We start from the raw sequence: 25,553 nt of genomic DNA on the forward strand, positions 1-25,553 counted from the left end.
CTACCTGGTTTTTAGTTTTGCTCTTTCTGTTCTTATTTTGGTAGTACTGTTCAAGCAGTGTTTGCTTCATTACATTAAGTGTTTGGACCATGCCTGGGTTCAAATTTGAGAAGGGTTAGCTGGCAGAGGGACGATATTAGTGTTTCTAACACACAGCGACAAGAAACGAAGCATTTTGTAGATCCAGATATTCCCATGTGTGAGGTGAAATGAAATTATGTTAGTGAAAGGTGTATTTGCTCTCAAATTCATTTGGGAGGAATCTGGTAAACCACAGAGTGTAGAAGTCATTTATGTTACAAATAAATATTTCATGCTTAAAGTCTACTTACTCCCATTGATGTGAATTAATTTTTAAAAGATTCTGTTCAAGAATAATTTGATCACTTTATTCTTTTCCTATAGGAATAAGCATTGCTGCACTAAAGAGCCAGTGTGATGCTGCTTCACAGACTTCTTCTGGTCACCATCTAGAAACCCATGATTTAAGAATTCTGGTTAGCTCTGGGAGGCAGAAGTCATTGGCTAAACCTTCAACTTCCTTAATAAATATGCTGGGACATAAAGAACTACCTTCTGTGAAAACTTCAGTCACAACATTAATTTCTGAGCCTTGGATCCAAAAGAGTTTCTATAGATCATCTAATGCTTCAGATAAAGGTAGTGATACACAGAAAATGTTTTTTTCTTCTTCTCCTGCCTATTCCTCTGAATCTGAATGCTCAAGTCCAAGTCCTGTTATTTTCTTGGATGAAGAAGGATATCAAAAAAGTTTAAAAGCAAAACTTGAGTTACCTAAAATTCCTGTGATAAAAGATGATATAGAGGATTCAGACTCAGAAGTAAGTGAATTTTTTGATAGTTTTGATCAGTTTGATGAGTTAGAACAAACTTTAGAGACTTCTTGTCCATTTCTAAAAGATCCTGTTGTAGGGAAGCCGTCGCAAAAGAAAGGACACAAACATGAAAAATCTTGTTCTGTAACTACTACTATGAATCCTCAAAAATTCAAGTTTGAGCGTCCAGCTCTCCCAGCTAACGTTAGAAAGCCAACTCCTCGTAAACCAGAATCCCCTTACAGTAACCTGTGTGATGCCCCGGATTCACCTCGCCCAGTGAAGGCGTCAGGGGAGGACAGTGGTTTGTTTAGCCCTATTCGATCCTCTGCCTTTAGCCCTCTTGGAGGTTGTACTTCTGCTGAATGTTTTTGCCAAACAGATATTGGTGGAGATAGGATTCATGAAGATCATGATTCTGTTTATTACACCTATGAGGATTATGCAAATAGCATCTCATGTAAGGTTCTGGGCTCTGTTCTTCATACCCAACATACTAATGCCACATCAGACATTAATAGCATTAAGAAGGGAGAAAATAAAACCATAGCTCTTCACAGTGGAAGCATTGATCAAAAAAGTAAATCTAAAAATAAATCCTTGATGATTAAAGATACTATTCAGAAATTTGCCTCAGACCTTGTGGAAAAAAGTTTTGGCAGTGCATTTAAAGACTTACAGAAAGGAGTCTCTTCGTGTACCAATGCGTTGTGTCACCTGGCTATCAAATTGACATCCTCTGTTTTTCAGATGGCATTTAACGAGCTGAGAAGGCAGTGTGCGTTTTCACTGAGAGAACGTGCTGTTAGTGGTCTGGCTAATTTTTTGGTGAGTGAAGCTTTATCAAATGCTTTCAGGGATTTACAGTATGTAAAAAAGCAGATATTCACAAACACAGTCGCACGGTTTGCTGCAGATCTTGCGGAAGAGCTTGTTTTTGAAGGCATCATGGAGGTGTGTCAGTTTTCCTGTCCCCCAACACCCGCATCTCCACAGTGTTGGCCGTTTGACTATGAAGACAAAGCAGTGAAGTCCTACGCAAAAGACCTGTCTGAGTCTGTATTACAGGAAGCATTCATCGAGCTTTCACAAGCCGGTGTGACCTTCTCAACCAAGGCAGCAGTTAGTGTTTCCACAGATACCATAAAGGATGTCAGTGCAGGAAATTTAGCGCTGCCGACACAGACCTCCACGTTTTCCCCTGCTTTTAACAACCAGACCCTTATGGAGACAAAACCCATGCAGGAACATAAAAAGGAATACACAGTACAGCAGGCCTTGTTTTGTACTTCTGGAATTGTTACTTCGATACCAGTACCCTTGGCAGGAAGTGCCCTTCTCCCATATCATATCTCATCTAATATATATCAGTCAAAATCTCGTCGGTCATCGGATGATAGTAATTTGAATGGCGATTCTATCCAGACATGTGTTACCACAAAAAACAAAGACGAGGAAGTAGCGTGTCTCAGAAATATTTGTTTACCCTCAGACCACAATCCAGGTAACCAGAATGACTTTAAACCAACTAATGATGCTGCTGAAGTGCAGAGCTCTTCAAAATTAACAAGTGATCCTGTGATTATTAACAACTTTTCTGCAGCAATGGTGCATACGATTGTAAATGAAACTTTAGAGTCAATGACATCATTCAAATGTACAAAAACAGTTGATGAACAAACAGATGGTGTAACTAAAACAGTAAAGGGAGAAACCCTTCCTTTCTGTTCTGATCAAGCAACAGTGCAACAGAGCGAAGTTAGCAATAAGGATATGTTTGCTGATCGATTATCTAAATCTATTATTAAACATTCCATCGATAAAAGCAAATCAGCGATCTCAAATGTAGATAAAAATGCTGAACGCAAGGAAAACTTGCTTGTTCCTGGAGAAGAGTCACAGTTGACCTTGGAAAAGTTCCCCAAATTTCTCGATGGTCAAGATCACTTAACCCCCTGTTCACTTTCAGTAGGAAAGGACTGTGTTCCAGAATGTAAAGGTTCTATAGTTCATGGATTTTCTTTAGAGACACCACAACCTTGTCCGACAATTGTGGCTCAGAAACCTGATTTGAAGGAAGTTGCTAAAGACAAATCCATGAAAAAGGATAATTTGAATAATGCAGCACTTGAGCCCTTGTGTTTTGGTCAAGACCACCCTTGTCCTCATTCACATACTTTCTCCTCTACAGTGCTTACGTGTGTAGATGGTTTGCACGTGGAAGATAAACAGAAGATTAGAGACGGCAATGTGATACCCGATACTCCTCCATCCACTCCTCTAGTACCATCCCAGGCTAGTTCTGAATGGGATATCAAGAAGTTAACCAAAAAGCTCAAGGGGGAATTGGCAAAAGAATTCGCACCTGCTACACCACCCTCTACACCTCACAACTCATCTGTTGGTAGTTTGTCTGAAAGTGAACAAGATACTATAGAAAAAGAAGAGTTCATGTTGAAACTCATGCGATCTCTTTCAGAAGAAGTGGAAAGCAGTGAAGACGAAGAGCATCCGGAAGTGGATGTGAAGTCAGAGCACTCAGGGAAGAAAGTTCAGTTTGCGGAATCGTTAGCTACGCACATCATTTCTCTGGCCACAGAAATGGCAGCTTCCCATTTAGATAATAAAGTAACTCAGGAACCCAAGGTTAAAAGCCCTTGCTTAACTGTGAAGAGTCAAAGAAGTGTGTCACCTACTGCTTTAAGTCACTCAGAGGAAAACTTACAAATATTATGCAATTTTGCAGGTGACCTGGCAGCAGAAGTCATTACGGAGGCTGAGAAAATAGCAAAAGTTAGAAGCTGTGTGCTTTTCAGGCAAAGGAGGAATAGTTGTTACGTGGACGGTGGCCGAGACGATAGATCAGAAGAGAAGTTGGAGATGGAGGCTCTAGCAGACCCCAAAGAAGTAGATCCGTCCAGTCTTTCATTACCACCAAGTTCTTGTGTGTCTGGTCTGACGTACAAGTATCCCAGCTGCGAAAGCGTGACAGACGAATATGCAGGTCACATTATCCAAGTGCTCAAACAGGAAGGTGGTAATAGTGAGTTAATAATGGATCAGTATGCCAATAGACTTGCCTATCGATCTGTTAAGTCGGGATTACGAGAAGCAGCGAAGGCAGCCCAAATGAAGTGCGGCTCAAAAATGTTCTCCGTGCAGAGCTCGCAGGTGACAACCAAGAACGACCTCTTAATATTCTTAAATAAAGAACACCACCAAGAAGTAGATCACGAACGACAAAGTAAAAGAAGTGGAGTTTACCTTTGCAAAAATAAAACTTGTGAATGGACGCTGGATACATACAAAAATGACTGCTCTGAACTGTATAGTTTTTCAGCCTCTCTTGCTCACAGCATAACACGAGATGTTAAAAAAGAGCTGACAGTGTCTACAGTTGGCTTGCCAAAATCCTTAACAGATTCTTGCCTTTATGAAAAGTCTGGACGTGATGAAGAAACCAGGTCGCCCGCTGAGCCAGAATTTCCTCAGGCTCTTCAGCCTTCCCCGCAAAATCACAGATTTTACCACAGTACAGGCAGCTTAAATGGGTTTGGTTATGGAGAGAGTGTGGTTCAAGCTATAGAACAGTATGCGAAAAAAGTAGCGGATGATACCTTAGAGCTCAGTTTAGGATCTGCAGTTTTCCATGCGTCTGAGTCCACAAAAGCAGCTGATAGGGTCACTTATGCAGAAAAGTTGTCACCTCTTATAAGTCAACCCTGCAGATATTGTGACCGTAAAGAACTGCATGATTGCACTGGAAATTCATCTCAACATGTTTCCAGGCAGGATTCACTTGCTACTAGTCAGCCAGCTTCTAAGTCAAAACTTAGCAACATCTATCAGGAATCTAGAATTTTTCATCTTGATGTCCCACAAATTCATGTTGGTCTTGATAAGAAGACAGTGCTTGCGGAGAAGATAGTTGCTGAAGCTATTGAAAAAGCAGAGAGAGAACTGAGCAATACCAGTCTGGCGGCTGATAGCGGGATTGGACAGGATGGCGTTAGCTTTGCTGAAAGCCTTACCACAGAAATAATGACGTCGGCGATGACCAATGTTGGACGTGCTGTTAGCAGGTGAGTCTCAGATTTCTTTTGGGTCTTAGGATAAAATGAAACGTTAAACTTGATCATATGGGTCTTAGGTCCTGTTCCGAAAGGTACAATTATTTTTAACTCCTAAGTTAACAAAAAATTTTCCATACTACATTTGTGTATTGTTTCATATCCTGTACGTTAGTCCTTGTCTGTGTTGTCTCATTTTTTCCCCAGCAGCCCTCTGAGGGGAGGTGTTAACCATCTCCCAAGCTGGAAAAAGAAGCTTAGGGAGGATGGTCACCTTGCCTCGTTCACAGAGCTACGAAGTAGGTAAAGCTGGATTGAAAGAACAGCTGGAGGGTTTTATACAGCAAATGTATAAAGCAAATGATAACCAACTACTCTGAGATTAAATTTTTTTATAGTGTTTTATTTTTTTCTCTTCACAAAGGTAAGTTTTCTTATAAAGAACATAATTTAACCAATTGCTGTGAGGAAGAAAGCTTTAAAAACTCTCCAAAGATTTTCACTGCTGCTATCACTGCTTTTTTTTTTTTTAAAGATTCTTTTTTTAATGTTTATTGTATTTACTTTTGTGGGGGGGGGGGGACAGAGAGTGAGCAGGGGAGGGGAGAGACAGACAGACAGACAGACAGAGAGTATCTGAAGCAGGCTCCAGGCTCCGAGCTGTCAGCACAGAGCCCAGCACGGGTCTCCAACTCACAAACTGCGAGATCATGACCTGAGCTGAAGTCGACGCTTAACCCACTGAGCCACCCAGGCACCCCTCCCTTCTCTTGATAGGCCCCTATCTAAGGGAACATTTCTAAGAGCCTCACAGGGTCTTGTGCTGTGTCTTGTGCTCAGAGACTCTGACACCTGAGTTCAGATTTGCGCTTTTAACCTTTTTTGCCTCCCTGGGAAGCATCAGGATCATCACTGTTATTAGTTGGTAGGATTTTGTTAGTCCCACTGAAAAGAGAAAGTTCCTAGAGTCGGGGTGGGATTTAATGGAGTCACAGGATTTTCTCAGATTTTTTAGTGGCTTTTGTCAAAGCCGTGGCAATGTCTGTCTCTCTTCTTAGCCATCTTAAAATAGGGAGATTGTTTGTTGAGGACCTTGGACTGCAGTTGTTCCATAGCGTCCTCTTGAGCTGTTTCTGGGCGGTCCCTACCAGGCAGCCTCCTTTCTCCTAGAGCAGGAGTTGGCACACTATAACCCACGGGCCAGATCTGGCCACTGCTTTTTGTTTTATTTGTAATCATCTGTGAGCTAAGACTGGTGTTTACATTTCCTCGGTGGTTGATAAATCAAAAGAATACTATTTTGTGACGTGAAAATTATATGAAATTCAAATTTTATGTTCCTCAATAAAGTTATGTTGGGACACAGCTGTGCTCATTCATTTATGTATTGTCTGTGGCTGATTCTATGCTTTAGTTGCAGAATTGAGTAGTTGGAATAGAGATCTGTGGCCAACAGTGCCTAAGTGTTTGCTCTTTGGCCCTTTACGGTAAAAATTTGCAAACTTTTGTCCTAGACCTGCATTTTATTTGTTCATGATTACCTATCAGTTCTTAATATGATGATAGACATGTAAGAAGTGGTTAATAAATATATGGATAAATAAGTTGTAGTAAACTAGGCTTTTCTACCCCTGTAGCAACCTTCCTCAAATAAAATTAGCCTCAGACTATTTTAAATGTTTCTCCCTGTGCCCCTCCCCAGGCCTGTGGGAGAAAAAAAGACTCACCTCTAGATTGGAGTCTCTAAGACATCCCTCGAGGGCCTGGCAAATGCTATTATTGATAGCTCAGTATTTTCACTTTCCCTTCCTACTCCCTTGGGTGAGTAAGTCAGCCCTTGGACTTGTTCATATAAGCTGGTGCTGTCTATTCCAACGTTTTGTCAAGGCCAGTGGAATATTGCTTTGTATTTCTTTTCCCTTTTCTCTTCTTTTCTTAATAACTGGGCTAGGGTTCTATAAGTGCTGATCGTTAAAAGTTGACTCTAGTGTGTATAGTGTGCTGTTTCCCAGTTTCTGTTTCTGATGTTAAAATGGTTTGCCTTTGAAGCTTTAAGGGGGATTCATTCAGATGGATTATTTTTAAAGGTATCGTTTGGATTCTTTCACTAGTGTCCCCTTTCTTGCAAATGTTTGATTCGTGAAAATAGCCATAAATATTTCACAGAGCTATAATGTACAGAAGGGTGGTATGTGAGTATTAAATGGGGAATTATATGGTAGTGCATTTTTAGAAGAGCAAACATCTAAACTGTATTCTGAGCTGTTATTTATGAGGCAGAATAACTCAGCAGTCATTAAAACTCTTCTCTGGACCTCATCTAGTGGGTCATTTCAGCCAAAAAACCATTAGATTGTGGCACATTCCAGAGAAGTATTAAAAAAAAAGAACAAAGGAGTGCTCCATTATGGCTCAAAACTGTAATGTGCCTGTCCACTATAATTCTGGTTGCTGTATCTTAAATATAAAATGAGGATAGCCCCCAAGGGGGTGGGCAGTTCAGGATCTATCCCAGGCACTGGGAATACAGAAATAAGTAAGACGGTCAAAAATACGTGTTCTCTGGAGCTTATGTTCCAATGGAATAAGACAAAGAAGTAAAATACGAAATATGTCACAGAGTGATAAGGGCTTTGGAGGAAAACTAAAAGAAGAGAGGTGGGTAGAGGTGGGGTGGGGTGGGGTGACGATGGATGGTGGTGGTCAGTGGCAGCAGGTGGGGATGGTGGGCAGTAGCTAGGGAAGCAACACTGAGTAACATTTGAGCCAAGAGCCCAGGGTGAAGAGAGAAGAAGTCATGTGGGAATTGGTACCAGACAAAGGGGTAGGATTGTGCATGTTGGGGAAATAGCACAGAGGCTGCATGGCTGACGTTGGTGAGCTGGGGAGAGTAAGAGGTGAAACAAGATGGAGGGAATCACGAGAGGGAATCATACCAGCAAGTATAAGGATCTGGACTCTGATCGGTGAGAGGCCACCAGAAGGTTTTGATCAAAAGACTAACATTTTTCCTCATCATCTTTAAAAATACAATTTTTAAACTGTTAAGTTGAGAACAAAATATAGAGTGGGCAGTTAGAGTAATTGAATAGTGAATGGTCTTTCTTGTGAAGATGGAATAAAGATGTAAATGTCTCTTCTTCATTGAAAAAAATAATGAGAAGGGTTATGATCCATGCTCAAAATTTTAAGGAGATCAGGCTGGTTTGACTGTAGGCTTGATTGACAGTAGTTGAATTCCTCAAACTGCTTTTTTGTTCTTAAAGCCAGAAAGAGCTTCCTGTCAGTACAAATAAAAGTACAGCCTTAAGGGGCGCCTGGGTGGCTCAGTCGGTTAAGCGGCCGACTTCGGCTCAGGTCACGATCTCGCGTTCTGTGAGTTCGAGCCCCGCGTCCGGCTCTGTGCTGACAGCTCAGAGCCTTGAGCCTGTTTCAGATTCTGTGTCTCCCTCTCTCTCTGCCCCTCCCCTGTTCATGCTCTGTCTCTCTCTCTGTCTCAAAAATAAATAAACGTTAAAAAAAAAAAAAAAGTACAGCCTTAAAAGTAGGTGGTAAACTTAAGGTCCCAGTTAAAATATGAACTGCTTTAAAGAGAAGTTAGATAAATGTAGCACTTGGGGTGGATCCATAACAGATAGAGCTCAGTTCACTTTGAAATTAGTATGCTCTCCTACAAAGTCTCTTCATTAGCAGACACAAAGTGTTGGATGGGCCACTGGTGTGGCTCTGAATATTGTGTCTTGTTTTTGTCCTCTTTATCGTCAAATTGATAGCCTTAGAATTCAGAATCTGATGCTTTCGGATTGGTTTTCTTTTTCCCTCCCTCTCTCCCTTCCTTCCTTCTAGTCCAAAAGAAATAGAAGACTTTCAGTCAACTGAGTCTCTGGGCAGCCAGCAGCTAAACCTCAGTATTGGTGATGACAGCACTGGCAGCTGGTCCAATTTAAGTTTTGAAGATGAACACCAGGATGAGAGCAGCAGTTTTCATCACCTAAGTGAAAGGTAACTGAAGTTGTACGTGTGATCCTCAGACCTCAGAAGTAGCTTCACACCGGGGGTTTAAGAATTATGAATTTGAAAATTCTGCCATTGTTTTCAAAACATATTTTATTATCCATAATACGGTTCTAATGGTTTTGCACATGTATTAGATACAGTAACAAGCCAAGCTAATTTTCTTTGGGTGTGCCAGTAGTTGATATGAACAATACTGCATACATTTGGATTTATACCCTGAGGATTTTCCCAGACTTTTGTGAAGTTTTGATGGAAAAAATGTATTTCTTACTTTAAAAAGGGTACTTTTTTTTTTTCTTTCTAGTCTGGGGTAAAGGACAGTTATCTGTAAAAGGTATCAAAATGGCCCTGGAATTTTCTTGTTATTAGTTAAAGTAATATCTTTCTGGAGAAGGAGTTCTCACTTAGCCTGCTATTGAGGAACAAAATGACCTAGAGCATTTATATGTGACTGACTGGAAATAATACATAAACTTATCATAAAAATACGGTTTTGTACAGCAGAAGGCACTTAACCTCATATATAACTTTTCTTAGGTAATTTTGTTCATAATAACAGTCCTTTGAATATTTTATTAATTGCAGTACATTTTTTTCTTACATTCTTAACTCTATAAAGGCATTCCTGACTAAACTATAAAATGCCATAAATTCTGACCCACATTAATTGATAATTGGAAATAATAAATGCCCTCCACAGCTGAGTGTAGGGAGAGGAAAGCGTTCTTAGTTTCAGGCTGTGGAAGGGACCCTGTGAGGCTTCAGTTGAACAGAACCCTTGGAAGTGACTGAGCAGGAGGGGGAGGCGAGAAGACCATGGAAGGAGGGGAGGAAGGAAAAGAAATGGCTTTTCACCTGTTAGAACACATCATCTCAGAGCATTTTGTTTGATGCTTGGATTAACCAGTATTAATATTTTTATAGAACATCTGTTCTGTCATAGTTTCTTAAAATGCTGCGTAAACCACCAATACATCTTAAAATCGAGTTCCCAAAAGGCAGTCTTTAAAAGTGGTAGTGGGACGTAGGGGTAATATCACAAACATCATGTGGCCTTTTCCATGACTCTAACCTGGTATAGGAAGTTAACACTAAAATTCTTCTCTCATCTTGGAGAAATACGGGTTTCTAGAATTTCCGTGAGGGTTGATGTTGCTTTGGAAATCCTGGGGTTAAAATGAGAGAACCAGGGTTAGTGGCCCGTGGCATTAAGGGGCCTGTCGCCAGTAGAAGAACTCTGCAGGATGTTGTCCGATTTGATGGCTCTGTCCTTGGTTCTGTCCTCTTTTGCATTTTATCAGTGCTGGAGAGTAAGTAGTCCTTCCCCACTTCCTTATCTGTGGTTTTGCTTTTCCGTGGTTTCAGTTACCCGCAGTCAGTCAAGGTCCAGAAGAAGATGGCCCTCCTTCTGACATGTTGTCAGAAGGTCATTGTAGCCTAACATTATGTTACTATGTTACTGTGCCTGCATCATTGGCTGCACTTCATCTCAACACGTAGGCAATTTATCTTTTCACCTCATCACAAGAATAGTGAGTACATACAATAAGATGTCTTGAGAGACAGAGACCACATTCACATAACTTTTATTACCATATATTGTTATAATTATTCTAGTTTATTGTTAGATTTTGTTGTCAGTCTCTTACTGTGCCTAATTTATAAATTAAGCTTCATCGTAGGTAGATATGTAAAGAAAAAAACCATAGTATATATGGGGTTCAGTACTGTCTGTGGTTTCAGGCACCCACTGGGGGTCTTGGAATGCATCCTCCACAGATAAGAAGGGACTACTGTGCTCATTATGTGTGAATGGCTTAAAACGAACATTTAAAAAAATCTCTTTAACAGGACCAAGTTTCAAAAAGACCAAATCAGGCTGAGACTAAAATGATTATGTTTAACATGGGTAAATACATTTGGCTCAGAAAATTAACTGTTTGAATTTGGGATGGGAAAAACTTAGCTTGATAGCATTTTGTCAGAAACACACCTGTAGTTTTAATTGAGCACAGTTTTTTGTTGTTTTTTTTTAACGTTTATTTATTTTTGAGACAGAGAGAGACAGAGCATGAACGGGGGAGGGTCAAAGAGAGGGAGACACAGAATCCGAAACAGGCTCCAGGCTCTGAGCGGTCAGCACAGAGCCCGACGCGGGGCTCGAACTCACGGACCGCGAGATCATGACCTGAGCCGAAGTCGGCCGCCCAACCGACTGAGCCACCCAGGCGCCCCTGAGCACAGTTTTAATAAGAACTCTTATGCTGTGTGGTTATTAAGGTTCAAGCACAAAGAAAAACTAGGGCCTGTCCAGAGTTGGTAGAGTGCATGTTGGATATACAGGTTCCAGGGCCTCACCTCCCAGAGATTAAGATTCATTAGGTCATCGGAGGTCCCAAGAATCTTCATGCTTGGTAAGCACCTCAGATGATTTTAATGCAGCTGCTTCAGAGACCACGCTTAAAATACATGACTTCACATGTTTTGTCTTTGATGACATGTGCTGTTTTCTGGTACAGAGATCAGATAGGAGATAAAAGACTCCAGTTTGGACACTCTACGTGCTTTCACTCTAAATAGGAGGTTTAGTAGAGGGCAACAGTTAAAAAAAAACCAATAATTTCAAAGTACACAAGTGTTTATGAGGAATGTATAGTTATTTGATCAGGAAGAGACCTGGTACATGCATCTCTTCAAGTACTTCAAGCAGTCTGTGAATCTTAGTAGTTATATAGTGGATTAGGTAAGAGGTGGGGCCGGGCTGGCAGAAGTTTTGAGATCATCTTTATGAGATATGTCAAAGTTGATAGTCATCTTCATATGGCTGAAAACCACAATAAAGAATTTTAGCCCTAGACTCCCACTGGTTGGAGGTATGCCTGTTCTAGACATTGGAAATATGAGAAGATGTAAAAGGAAAATACACAAATAGGAATAGATAGGAAATAGGAAAAGGTATAAAAGAAAATGATGGAAACAGGACAGTGTTCATGAATGAAATATGAAGACTGTTAAGTGAAGAAATTAAGTTGTGTTGGATTAATGTCAGATGATCATTGCTCAGGACAGTCCTGGTTTGCTCCTGCTGTTCTGGTATAGTTATTAATGGTGACTTCTTTCATTTCCAAAAGTGTCCTGGTTAGATGAAAAATTCTATGGTCCTAACTTTAAATCTGATCCATTTTGAGGGGCAGCAGAGGTGAGGGAATGAGGTTAAATAGAGGGAGTTTGAATTTTTGGTCTTTACATTCTTCAGCTGTTATTTCTTTTCATGTTCACTTAAAATCTAGGTGATGGGTTTTTATTATTAATTAAAAGGAGGGGTCGTTGTTGTCAGGGAATGAGGAAGAATTTTAATTTTGTAGTATTTTTCTTTGTTTAGAAAAATTGTTCTATTGGTAGATGTAAATGAAGTGTTCGAGATCATCAATTTTTTCTTTCTCTTTGGCTCACAGCCGTCTGTCCCTTCGGTATCTCCATGTTTTTCCATTCTTGATTTGTTTGACAGCAGGCTACATAGGCATAACTCTGGTTGTTTTAATGGTTTTATGATAGAACTATATTTTTTTGAACATAGGTTGAAAAGGCACTGCTCAGTTTTAGCTTTTATTTTCGAAGACATTATAGTGTGTGACAGTGTGATAGTGCCAGAGTAAAGATGGATATGCAAATTGTTGAAATTGCTTGGAAACTCTTTATAACATTTAAATAACTGTCCCTTTGTTGGTAACCTTGTCAACATCTACTGATGCACAGAGGATGATTTTGTGTTAATTCACTTTTTAGAACCAAAATTTTGGTTTATATAAATATTAATTTTTATAATTGCCTAGCATAATGTGGGGAAATATAAGCTGCTTATCACTGCGAACTAATGTGCTTACTAATTATTTTAATGATTTAGAATTTTAAATTGCATGTTTAGGTTTTAATCTGAAATTTTTGACTTAATTTTGTTTCTGAACACAGTCGCTTTTTGTGTTTTATTGCTTTGCCGCAGTTTGAGAATCTAGTTGCTTTCTTCTTCTAGTTAGGTAGTTCAAGAAGTTCTCTGTGTGGCACTGGTGACTGGCCCACCAGACAGGTGCATTGCTTAACTGAGCCTTGGTTATTCAATATTCTGAAGAAAGTGTATAATATTTGCCACCTACTGAATTATACATAATGTATGAAATGAAGGTCATTGACATAATAAGAGTATTTTAAAATCAGAAAACATCTTTTCTCCAAGTAGGTACAAAAGGTCTGTTCGGGGCTATGTTTTTGTGCCTGTCATTTCATCCCCACCTACCCAGCCCATCAGTGTTTGCGCTGTCTAAAGAGCTGAGAGAATGTTAACCTACGGTCTTTTTAAAATTTTACCCAAACTGAAGGGTATTGGCTTTTTACAAATTATATCCCAAGATTTGTCGTAGACCTTAATTAAATCATGAAGCTTCTTACTTTGTGCATCCATTTGCTGTCCTAAAAGTCTTTCTGTTATGTTCATGTGTAAAATAAATACAGGTTTAGAATAATTTTCCTGATCTGTTGAGGGCAAGTAAGAAAACTTTCAATGTCCGAAGCTGTCAAGTTCCTTTTCCAGTAGCAGTGATGGTCTCTCCCTCCAAGGATGCCCCACTCCTCCGGGGCAGCTTCCGAACCTCCCAGTTACCACTGACAGAAGCTGTTCCAAGGAAAACCAAGGTCTTCTTTACTATTCATTTTCTGGTTCAGCTCTGTTCTTTTCTTCTTCTGGCAGTAATGGTAACAGCAGTAGCTGGAGCAGTCTTGGTTTAGAAGGAGATTTGTATGAGGACAATTTATCCTTTCCAACAACAGACAGGTTGGTCCAGTCCAGAAACTTAAAAACTGATGAGTCTTTCACACTAATGCATGATGTCATATTCTTAAAAGAATGTGGGTTACAGTGCCAGTATGTTTCAGTCTGCTTTTCTCCTATATTTGGACGTGATTCTGCTTGATAATTTACATCTAATGAAAAAATTCAATTATGCTAAGACATGACTGACATCTAATTGCAAAATGTGTTACGTCTATGCATGCGTTGCTCTGCTTGCTCTTTTTCATTCTACCGATTATTATTTCGTTAAAAAGAGCTTGCTTCCTACAGGATTTCTGGGGTTTGGGTTTATTGGTTTATTTTGTTTTTGTATGTAATTTTATTTCATATATAAGAAAAGTGTAGGAAAAAGGTGTTTTTTTACCCTGTTAAAAAATATGTACATGGGATCAGCAGAAGCATTAATAATTATTCATGGCATTCGGTGATAATTCAAATGCTGTGTTATCTAAAACCAAATTAGTAGAATATTTCAGCTTTAAGTTATTTTAAAAGAAGTTTTATCATGAAATTACTTGGTGTTCTGTATCACGGTAAGGTAAAACCTCTTAGTTATCGATGACCTATCTAGGCATCATTTACAATTCAGATTTTAACATGAAATGGTGTGAGAAGCAAAGCTTCCTTTTTTATTGGCATTTCTTCCCTTTTTAAGTGTCACATATCATCGTAACATTCATTCTTTACCACGTTTTAAGAATTAGTTTTAATACTATTATTAACTAAAGCCATTTTTTTTTAACTGCTTCTGCTCTTTTTATTTGAAAAGTGATGGGCCAGATGATAAAGATGAAGATCATGAGGATGATGTAGAAGGTAATTGACAATTTGTTTTTCAAAGTGTTTGCGTGTTTTTTGTATAAGGTTCTAGAAGAGTCTTTAACCTGTCCATTTTTGTCAGTCTCCAGTTTTATTATAAATCAGGGTATTTACATTACAAATCAGGATATTCTTGTACTAATGTATCCAATGTCAGGTCCTTTGTTAAACAATTTGTACTATTTGATTGCTAAACTAATGAAGTGCCTACCCATTGGTGTAAAGGCTGACATGCTTTAAAAGAATTATTTAATTATTGGAGAGGGAAATTTATGATAATCTCTCTGTATAATTGTCTTTTTAAAAACATAAAACCCTTACATTATAAGATATAATTTATTATAATTATGGCATATGCCCTAGCTTTTTCCTCCCAAACTAGTAGCTTCTAGAATTAGTGTTTTAATGTTGATCTTTCATCAATCAATAAATAAAAATTAAAAGATATTTTAAAATAAATTCTTCCCTCTCTCAGTTCTATTCCTAAACTCACACATATACATATTTGAAGAAAATACTCAATTCTTTCTTTGATGAATATAGTTCTAAGGATGTAAATACTGGATACCATTGGTCACAGAGTTGTGGACCATCATTTATAATGCTTAATTCAAATATATTAGAATATCTGAGCGAACATAGAAACTTTCCGTGCCGAAGCTGAATTTTCATTGTGATTAGATGGCTATTGATTTATTTTCCAAAAATCTTTATTTTTTTTAATTATGAAAATACCAACAATCTCTAGTGACACCTAAAAATATTCATACTGTTTGGGATACTGTTTTTGAACTAGTGATTTTTTTCATCCTTTCTTTGCAAGTAGACAAACTGAGAAAATTTCCCAAATGAATTTCTTGAAATGTACTTTCATAATACCTGAGTTTCCAATCAGTTTTGTCACCAATTATGCCTTCCTTATTTAGGGAGGTCATGTACCGGTTTTTGAGATAAAATCCTCCGAACTGAGGTGATTATTTTTTAGTGCCAATGCTTCTGCTCAATAGACATTCTTCATATCGGGCTTCTAGAAGTAAGTTTTTGTCATCAGATATGAAGTAGTAGGACAATGCTTTTAGAGTCACAGATAGGCTGGGTAATAATTTGCTTTATTTTTGTTGACTTAAAGAGTGTTGACTTTGTCTAGAAAAATTGTATCCTTTTTCCCAAGTCATGCCTGTGAGCAAAGTTATTCCAAAGGCAGTACATGGTGTAAATGCGTGTGGTGAGTATTTTCTCTAATGAACTAGTCATTACTTAACTGACTTTACTGAGGAATGAATAAGAGAAAAGAAGATACAGGTGAATATAAATAATGAAATTCATTTTCAAAGTTTACTTTTGGCACTAGCAAGCTCTTTAGGGTTTCTTTTGTGAATAGATAGAAATCAGAATTACATGTGGATATATGCCATGCCATCACTCACCTTTGAGATCCCAGTCTTCTCATCATGTAGAAAATTGTGGCCAACTTTCAATTTTGTTAAATTAGGAATTGGTAAATTAGGAGATGGATTGAAATGAATATATAGAAAGATTCAAAATTATGGAAATCCTACTTTTCATTGTTGTTTATAGTTGCAGTAGGTCAGCTCCTTCCCTTTTTGCTGGAGTTTAGTAACCTCTCCAAAGAGCCAGGAGCTCTGAGCTGAGAAAGCCAGTAATACAGAGAAGTCTTGAGGTGACTTAGCTTGTGACCCCATGACCTCTGCAGGATTCACTGAATGGCCCTGAGGCCACGCCTGGTATCATAGTGCACTAGACCCATTTTTGATTGAGAGTCAGTGGGGGGAGAGGAGGAAAAAGGCAGTACGTTTATCTTAAAGCGTGACACGGATCCGTTTTTTTAAATGAAAAAATTAGGAACCAACACATCCTAAAAATGATCAGTGGTAGTCTAGAATGCCCTCCAGTGCCCTCAAGAAGAATCAGGGCCATCCACCACCAAATTTCCATTGCTGGTACAAACTGGCGTGATGTCTGCCAGCGTGCCCACCGTGCATCTCTTGTGTGGGAGGGCCCTTGTCTCAGCGCGGCTTTTTGCTCAGCCATCGTTAAGCAGGAGTGGGTAAACACTTGATATGGGTCCACAGGTCATTAGTTTTATCATCAACAGCGATTCATCCTTCCTTATGTTGAAAACGTACTTTTCATTAAAAAAGGAAACTTGAGAGCAGTTTTTTATTTATCAAGGAGTGCCAGAAAATTCCCCAGTCTGGCGCTTGGGATATTAAGTGGCTGCATATGACATTTTTTCCCCCATTCTGCCTAAAGAATGAAGTGATTACACAGAGCATGGAGCCAGACTGCCTGTGTTCACATCCTGGTTCAGCCACCTCCCCACTGTCATACTCTGGATCTCTCTTTGCCTCACATCTCTCACGTAGTTCCCACCTCATAGGGTGGGTGTGAGGATTCCAGGAGTTTGTATAGCAGAAGAGCTTAGAACGTTACTTATGATGTAATACGTGTGATACAAGGGCTTGCTGCTTCCTTCTCTCAGTTCAAGCAGCTTTCTTAAAGTCCATTTAATAGGTTTATTTATTTGAGATTGTATTTTTCTGTTTCACTTCTATTTTGGTGGTAATTATAGCTTTATAGTTTGGTTTCTCTTTCTTTACCTGTGTATTGTATTTTGACACAAATTATGGCACTTATAAAGGATCTGAATTCAGTGCCTCAAAGTAGAGTTTTACATTTGTGCTCTCAGTAGACGATCAGTGTTACTCCTTTGTTGTAGAATTGTTTTGCCCTTTCAAATAAATGTTTTAGTTGATGTCAACATAGGAGTAAGAAAGGACGGATTTTTTTCCAGCATTGGCTGGAATCTTAAGAAATGGAAAGTACCTATCCTGGGAAACCAGAGGTGTTGAGAATCAAATTGATGAGTTTTACTTTATATTGCTTAAATGTCAATATTAGGTTTGGAGCAAGACCGAAAGATTCTGCTCATTACAAATATCGACATGGAGCCGTGCACAGTAGACCCCCAGCTAAGGATTATCCTTCAGTGGCTCGTCGCTTCGGAGGCTGAAGTGGCAGAACTTTGTCTTCATGACTCTGCGAAGAAGGAGTTTATACAAGTAAGGACCTGCCGTATAGAGTGTTTATGAGGATACGTTTCGCCGTACGTGCTACTCTGTGTCACGTGGTTGGTCTAGTAAGATGCCCCTTGATAGCAGAGGGCGTAAACATTTAGGTGGTAGAGTCTCATAGTTGGGTCCAGATGTCCGCTGTGCCATAACCACAGGCAAGCTCCCCAGTCTCCGTGTCCTTAACTGCACTGTGAAAATGACTATGGAGTTTACCTCACAGAGCTTTTGTGAGGATGTAAAAAGATGCTTAATCTAGTGTCTGGCACATCCTAAGTACTCCAAGTTAGGTGCCGTTAATAAACATGTGTTCGTATGCAAAAACTGAGTTATTCTTTGTTTTAAATTGATTCATAATTGTGCCTTGGAATTAGTATGTCTCCTACTCTGTTAATCTAGCCTCTCTAGTGGGAGACACTAGCATACTCAAAAGCCAGTAAAGGTTTAAACATTTCATAAGGGATCATGAACCACTTTGAGGACTTAATAGGGCTCTAATAATAGAACAGTCAGATTTGATGCATTAATTGGATGTCTTTATTGAGAACTTACTTAACTGTTTGCCAGGCACCTTGTTAGTCAAGAGTTTTGGTTTATAGTGTTGTTTTTGTCCCAGAATTTTCCTTACCAGAATTTTGGTTTAATCTTCCTATAGGTACAGAATAGTCCAATGAGTAACCAGTATATATTGATCTGTAATAACAAAAAAGGAACAATCCAGTTACTCTTGATTCCTGGTTTAGGATTTACAAAGATATTGTTGAAAGAAATATGTGAAAAAGGCATTTGGTAAAAATAATTTTTTTTGGCATTTTGTAATTTGTTTTTACTTGGACTTTTTGGAGTTTTCTAGTTTAGGTTTCTGTTTGTGAGCAGAAGGAGAAAATAAGACGGAAAGAGATGCTCAAGGAATGAATTGTCAGGGAGAAGGAATGGGTAGGAAAAGTGTCAGAACTGACTGTAGAGAGGCAAACATTTTCAAGTCATTTAGTCATGGATAAACTGAGGACTAAGGAAGGCCTTCAGTAGAACTGAGCGTGAGCATGTTAGTGCTTGGGGCAAGGGACCTCTTCCCAAGTAACCTAGGAAAACATTCTGGAAGTTCCTCAAAAAGTTAAACCTAGCATTATCCTATAACCCAGCAATTCCACTCCTAGGTATATACCCAAGGGGAGTGAAAACACATGTCCACAGCAACATTATTCATAATAGGCCCAAAGTGGAAACATCCTGGAATGGATAAATAAAATGTGGTGATATATGCAGTGGAATATTATCTGTCAGTAAAGAGGAAGGAAGTACGTGTATGCTGCACCATGGAGAGACCTTGAAGTCATGTTAAGTGAAAGAAACTGGTCGCCGGAGAGCATATGTTTTATGGTTACATTTATATGAAATGGCCAAAATGGGCAAATCTATAGAGACTGGAGTAGATTAGTGATTGCCTAGAGTTGAGTGGTTTGTGACAAATGGGGCATGTTTACTAATAAGTAGAGCTTTCCTTTTGGTGTGGTGAAACATGTTTTAACATCGATTGTGGTAAGAGTTGCATTCAACGGGGGGAGTATACTAAAAACCATTGACTAGTAAACTTTAAGTGGATGAAGTGTATGCTCTGTGAATTATATCTCTGAAAGGATACTTTTTAAAAAGGTTAAGCATATTTATATTACAAAATTAGTTTTCACAGGACTAAAGAGAAAAAAAAAATGAGTGAAGACATGTTCTGATTCTGGTGACAATAGAGTTTATTTAAACCTGTATTTACTTTTTAGAAAAAATTGAGGTGTAGTTGAAATATAACATTATATTAGTTTCAGGTATACAGCATAATGATTTGATATTTGTATATATTGTGAAATGATCACCACAATATTTATTTACTTTGGTTGTTTTTTGTCGAAACACTAACATTTCTTAACTTAGAAAGCCATGTTTCCATTGAGGCCAGAGTGTGTATTCCAGAAAAAAGCCACACTGCATGTTGTGAAAGGAAAAATCCACATCGTTCTATTAAGATTGACATTATCTTTATTATTTTATGTTCCTGATTGAGGGTGTGGCAGATGTATTTAGTTAGGTCAAGAAGTTGGTGTAGAAATGGAGACTAGACTCCCACACAGACTATCTGGTGGGTGAGGTTTGTGGAGTTCTGTCTCCCAACAATCCCAAAGTGTCATTCTGTGAAGGAGATGTGTTTGTCAAAGGCAGGAAGCAAGAGGGTTTAATTTGTGTAAAGGGGTGGTGATTTAGTGGAGAAGACTTCATTATAAAACTGGGGAATAATATTTTAACCACAGGCAGCAGGATTCTTACAGTGATCTGATATGAAAAATAAAAATGAAAACTTGATTGTTAGAAAATTGTCTTTGGTTAATGTTGGACATGCTTTTCTTTCTTCCTAGCTTTCAAAACGACTACAAGGAAAGGGATGGAAGGTGGGGGACCTCCTGCAGGCTGTGCTGCGGTACTATGACATGCGGGAGAAGACGCCGGGGGAGGAGAGGTGCAAGTCACTGTTTGACTGGCTCTTGGAAAACGCATAGAACAAACGCACAGCCGGTCCATTTTATTGTTTGGGGAGAGGAAGTAACAGATAAGGATGCATAGGGTAAACTGTTACCACTTACCGTGAACTGGGAGGGAAGTAGATAGAGCTTTTTAAAAGCGCATTCCGTCATCCCACGTTGTATATATATAGTTCATACTTTTGTAATCTCTGTCAAATATGATCTTCATTTATTCTTCTAGACACGTGCATAGTGTGTTAAGATCCTAAGAACACTGATTTGACGGAAGGTCTGACCATGAGGTTTTCAGGGACACTGACTGACAGCATTCTTTTTGCATCCAAGTTAGTGCTGCTATGAACCGCACCCAGGCGGCCAAGGACGTTGCAGACAAATGCTATCCTGTTAAGAACTAATCTGACAAAATAGCTTTGAGGCTAATGGTTTTTCTTCCCCCAATAGAATTTTTTTCTTATTTTTAAAAGTCATTTTTATTTTCATAGCTCAGCTATTGGTAGGTTTTTGAATCCCCCCAAACTATTTAATTTCTTAGAAACGTTAGTATTTTAGGTTTCTCTAAATACCGTAAGTGATAGTTTCCCCAGCCTTTCATTAAATGACATTATTTGCTAATGTTGCCAATCCATCTGGCATGAAAGTGTGTGTGTGTGTGTGTGTGTGTGTGTGTGTGTGTGTGTGTAGAGGAATACTTTTGACTTGCCTAGTGGGTTTGTGCCCTTTTTTATTTTACTGTTTTCTTGGTTAGAAACCCACTGTTGACATTTAAAAGGTGCTTTAAAATAAAATGTCTATAAAGATTGTGCAGTAAGAATTTTTATTTCTTGTTTTTTTTTTTAACTATTTTGCATCCCTAATTTATCCTATAAATTAAAATAAAGGTGCAAAACATGTTAAAATTTTAAAAATTAATGTTAATATGGAAATGCATTTAGAGAAGCCCAATAATTTTCACTGTTGGATTTTTGAAAAACAAACAACTCTCTTCTTAGCAAGGATGAGCTTTTTCTAGAAAAAGAAGGGATGCCCAGGCTCCCTCTCCCCCATAAAATAGTATCTGCACTGTTTTGTAAAGTTGACTGACATGATTTTTCTGGGCTCTGTGTTTTTTTACTACCTTGTCTTTAGAAACTGCAAGTTGACTCGAATAGTGCTTGTGTGTTGGTTTTGTACGTGAGGGTATGCGCGTGTGAGCTTTTGGTTCTTCCATTAGTGGATTTTATAATCTAGAGTAAATCACCTTTTGTTGGGGGTTTGGTTTTGCTCCATTACATTTTCTTTTTTCCTGCCATTGCATTTTCTTTTTCCCTGAGCACTGACTGTTCTGGAAGCTGCACAAAGTGTAGAAGACATAAGCACCCACCAAGGGGCAAGGAATAAGGGCACTTACATTAATTTGAATTAATAATTATGGTAGAGAAATGTATTTTGTAATGAGAGAGTAAAATTTGCTTTGTAAGAAAAATACCAAAAGCCACTTAAATATTTTGAGATTACATTGTAAGCTTTGGTTTTTCTCAACTTAAGATACAGAAATGGAGTGAGCCTTAAAAATAAATTTGCCTAAAGTTTCTTCAAGTATTTTTTAAGGTGGAGAAATGCAGGAAATGTATATAACCAGAATTGTTTCTGTCTTTTGCTTCTCAGAACTTGAGATTTAGCAGCACTGGACTGGGTTTATACACGCTGGCACCTGGGTTGTTGATGATAACACGGATTTATGGTTTATTAAGCTTGGATTGAATTTTTACAAGTATATAACTATCAAGTTGTGTTTATTAACTTGGATATATGTACAGGTGTGATTAACAGCCAGATTGTGTTCGGACTTTCTTTTCAGCTAAAGTGAAAATATATTAGTTTCGTTAAAACTTTCTGTGCTTGAAAGTGTTTATGTTTATTTCTATTATGGTAGAAATCATTTTGAAGATTTTCCTCCTGTCTTTGTTTTCTCTGCATTTACCTGGAGCTTTGCTGGATTCAGAGTTCCCTGATTTAGCCACGACGTAAGGACAGACCAGTCTTTAGGTGTTAGTTAGCATGCATGGTAAGAATCCTAGTGGAACTCTACCCCTGTATCAGTTTCACGCAGGGGCATAGAGAAAAATATTAAGTATTGGCAGATGTGAAAAGAAGCGTGAGTTAAAGCTCCTTGTAGGGAGAGAAGTATCTTTTAATCAAGTGCAGTCTAAACTCACATTCTTTAAAGGCACTTTGTGATTATTCCAAAGACATGTTCCGTCTGTTTGGTTGCCCAGTCTTCAGAACAGCTCTGTTTGTTGAGGACTACCCGTCTTATTTTATTACAGATCTACTTGACCTATTTGTATTATATAACATTGTGATCTTGCCATTCTGTGCATTTTGGCTCTTACGAAATTACCATGTCTTACTCAGAACTGTTAAGTTGTGATGTGCGTTGAGTTGAATTCTGTTTATCAATTTCAGAACCCTTGAAGGATCTGTGGGAAGAAAGTGGACGAGGCCTTCTGATAGGTTTTTTTTTTTTTTTTTAGAACATTATTTTAGACTGAAATGTAACAATTCTTTGATAGTCTTTTCCCAAGCCACGTTTAAACTACATTTATATTTTGGATGTTATTAATGTTGATTTTGAAAATACTTCCTGATTTATACAAAATGAATGATTCATTTGTAAATCACAGAAGAAAATTAAAATATCTATTGGGATGGTTGATAGAATTTAATGAAGTAATAAAACCTCTGAGAGTATTCACTCGGTGAATATACGTGATAACATCTTTATACTTTGTAAAATGTTCCACTTACCCTTTCAGATATTTGATGTGAATTAATTCAATTCATAATACTTCCATTTTGCTTAAATAAGGGTTTTATGTTGCTGGCAGGAGAATTTAATTACTTATTAAATGTACCATGTATAAAGTGAAAGATCATTTACTCACATGGCTTTGACATCAGTGCACATTTCCCAGTCGCAGACCTTAACCCTGACTCATCATCAGAGTCCAGAGTCAGATGTCTTCTTAGTTAATTATTTAGCTAGTAGTATTCTTTCACAAATAACTATCACTTTCCCATCAGTATATTGCTTTAAATTTTATATTTCTCAAAAGAAACTTTCCACAGTTTTAAAAAAAAAATATTAATGCATCCACACTCAGGGTGTAGGGAAAATGCTTTCCATTGAAAACCCTGCCCACCTGTCACCAGCACAAGACAGTTAGAGCATCAGTGGGAATTACGTGATTATACTAAAGCGAAAAGTGAAATGCAGTTTTGTTTCCGTTTTTAGCAAAACACCCTGCACACATTTACTCACTTACTGGATTCCTGCTCTGAAGACGCAGATGCAGTGTTGGTCACTCTTGTCACTTTATTTATTTATTATTGTTTTTTCCATCCCTGTACATTCCTTTCACGTGGGTAGGATTGTAGTTCTAGAAGTTCATTGTTTTGTTTTTGCTGTAATGTTTGAATACTATTTAATATCAGGTTTTAATATTGCTGGATTTGCTAACTTTGGTTACTTGTGCAGTGTTTGAAGTAATTCACATTCTTGTTTAATATATATATAGTAAAAGCAGCTTTGAGTAATCGTAGCTGTTTATTTGTGCAGAATTACTACATTAAGATCTTGTATAACGGTGACTTTTTTTGGCTTTTCAGTCATTTAATATGTTCATTTATCAAAATATGAACTTCAGGATGCACTATAATTTTGTTTTTGCAGTGGCTCAAAATAAACATTTCAGAAATTACTTTTGTAATAATTTGCAATTAATTGTTCTTTTTATCTTTTATGAATTATTTGTCTGTGATCTTTCCTCTCCCAACTAAGAATTCTCCAATAAACTTAAGAGATGCCTGGCCTTCGTTTCCATTCTGTAATATCTTGTTAACTTCTCTGTTCTGAACTAAACAAAGGCATACAAGTGGAACTTCCATGATAGAAGACTCATTGCACGATCCTTATGCTTCTAACATGGTTTCCAAGAACGAGAGAGGCTAGGTATTTTTAGTCGGACACTAGATTCTAGCTACATGTTCAGGTGCCTCTGATGCTGACATAAGTGACTTCAAAGGCTGTTGGCCCAGTCTGTTCTGTATTTGAGTGCCCCGTAGAGTATTATGCTTGCGTGGTAGGGAATTCTTCTGACCTGGATCCAGCACTCCTTCTGTAGGATATAGAGAGCATATTTGTCATGCCATGTAGCATCAAGCGCTTAAAAGTTAGATGCTAACTGTTTGTTGCTAATGGAATTTGACTTAGGTATGTAAAGACCAGAAATTAGGGAATGATTTTCTAGCTTTGTATGAATGTTGCAAAATGCTAGGAGGTGACAATAGCAGATAATGACTTGGGCATGAGTGGATCCCGGTCACCAAGAAAACAATTCAGAAAATGCTGAGAAAAAGTAAGCAAGATTCCTTAGCCTGTAATTCCAAAAAGGAGAAAGGGCTCAGTTTTGTACATTGGGCTCATTTGCAGTCTGTCTTGGCTGGGACAGGGAGGAGGGTGAGGGATGGGACCTGAAGAGTGAGTGCAGATTTTTCGAATTGTGAAAGGTGGAAAGAGGTCACATATCCAAGGAGGAATGCTATTGTGCAAAAAGGGTAAGAGTGAAAATCTAAGAGCTTTTCGCAGCATTGTGTTTACAGCAGGAGCAAAGAATGTGTGAAGCTTACTCCTTGGGAGTGGTGGTTACATTCTTTTTTCCTTCCTTGGTAGGCTTGTAATCACCTCCTTTTACTTTTGTGCTCTAGGGCAAGGAGGGTAATATTTTAGATTGGAAAGAGATAAAAATAAACGTTTTTTCAAGAGAGAATCAGAGCTCCAAATTTGACTTTTTGGTACCCACCCCCCCACCCCGCCCTTTAAACAGACACCTAAATAGACTTGTTAGCTTAGAGCGAGGGTTTAAACGATCCTGTGTACGATATCTGCCCATTGAAATGGTTTGGCCCAATGTGAGAGCTAATTATTAACACTTAAAAATAAGGAGATGTCACATTTGAATATGTTTTGTATTTCAGCTTCTCTTAAAATTTAGCTCTGGAAAGCTCTGAAGCTCTGGAAACACCCATTGGACTTTGTGGTGACAGTTTGTCAGGAGCCGAATGATGGCCACTTTAGTCTGGGCTTAGCAGGGTTTTTTGCCTCCAGCATGACCTGCTGCACTGGGCGCGTTTCTGTTGCCCATTGGGACCCTATCGGTGTTTGTGATGCAACCTCTGACTTAAAGCAGGGGAGATAACATGCTTAGCAACACTGGACAATACTCTAGCAACTCTTCCATTCTCCAGGATTGCTCAAAGAGGAGAGAAAGGTTCTAGAAATTATAAACTTGGGTTTATTGCTCCTG

At 38.5% G+C, this 25,553-nt stretch overlaps 1 protein-coding gene across 6 annotated transcripts in view; it reads left to right on the forward strand.

Moving 5' to 3' along the window:
• The window catches only part of AKAP11 (A-kinase anchoring protein 11), a 50,353-nt gene extending 26,294 nt beyond the window's left edge, over positions 1-24,059 (forward strand). For all 6 annotated transcript variants that reach the window (XM_058684235.1, XM_058684227.1, XM_058684230.1 and 3 more), the window contains 6 exons: positions 406-4,918; positions 8,753-8,908; positions 13,665-13,748; positions 14,536-14,582; positions 17,508-17,668; positions 20,083-24,059. In XM_058684235.1, coding sequence (XP_058540218.1) covers positions 406-4,918; positions 8,753-8,908; positions 13,665-13,748; positions 14,536-14,582; positions 17,508-17,668; positions 20,083-20,223 — 5,102 coding nt within the window. In that variant the 3' untranslated portion in view covers positions 20,224-24,059. The remainder of the gene's footprint in view (positions 1-405; positions 4,919-8,752; positions 8,909-13,664; positions 13,749-14,535; positions 14,583-17,507; positions 17,669-20,082) is intronic.
• Positions 24,060-25,553: the final 1,494 nt, after the last annotated feature.

The sequence above is a fragment of the Neofelis nebulosa genome, chromosome 1 (assembly GCF_028018385.1).
Source record: "Neofelis nebulosa isolate mNeoNeb1 chromosome 1, mNeoNeb1.pri, whole genome shotgun sequence".
NCBI classification, from domain to species: Eukaryota; Metazoa; Chordata; class Mammalia; order Carnivora; family Felidae; genus Neofelis; species Neofelis nebulosa.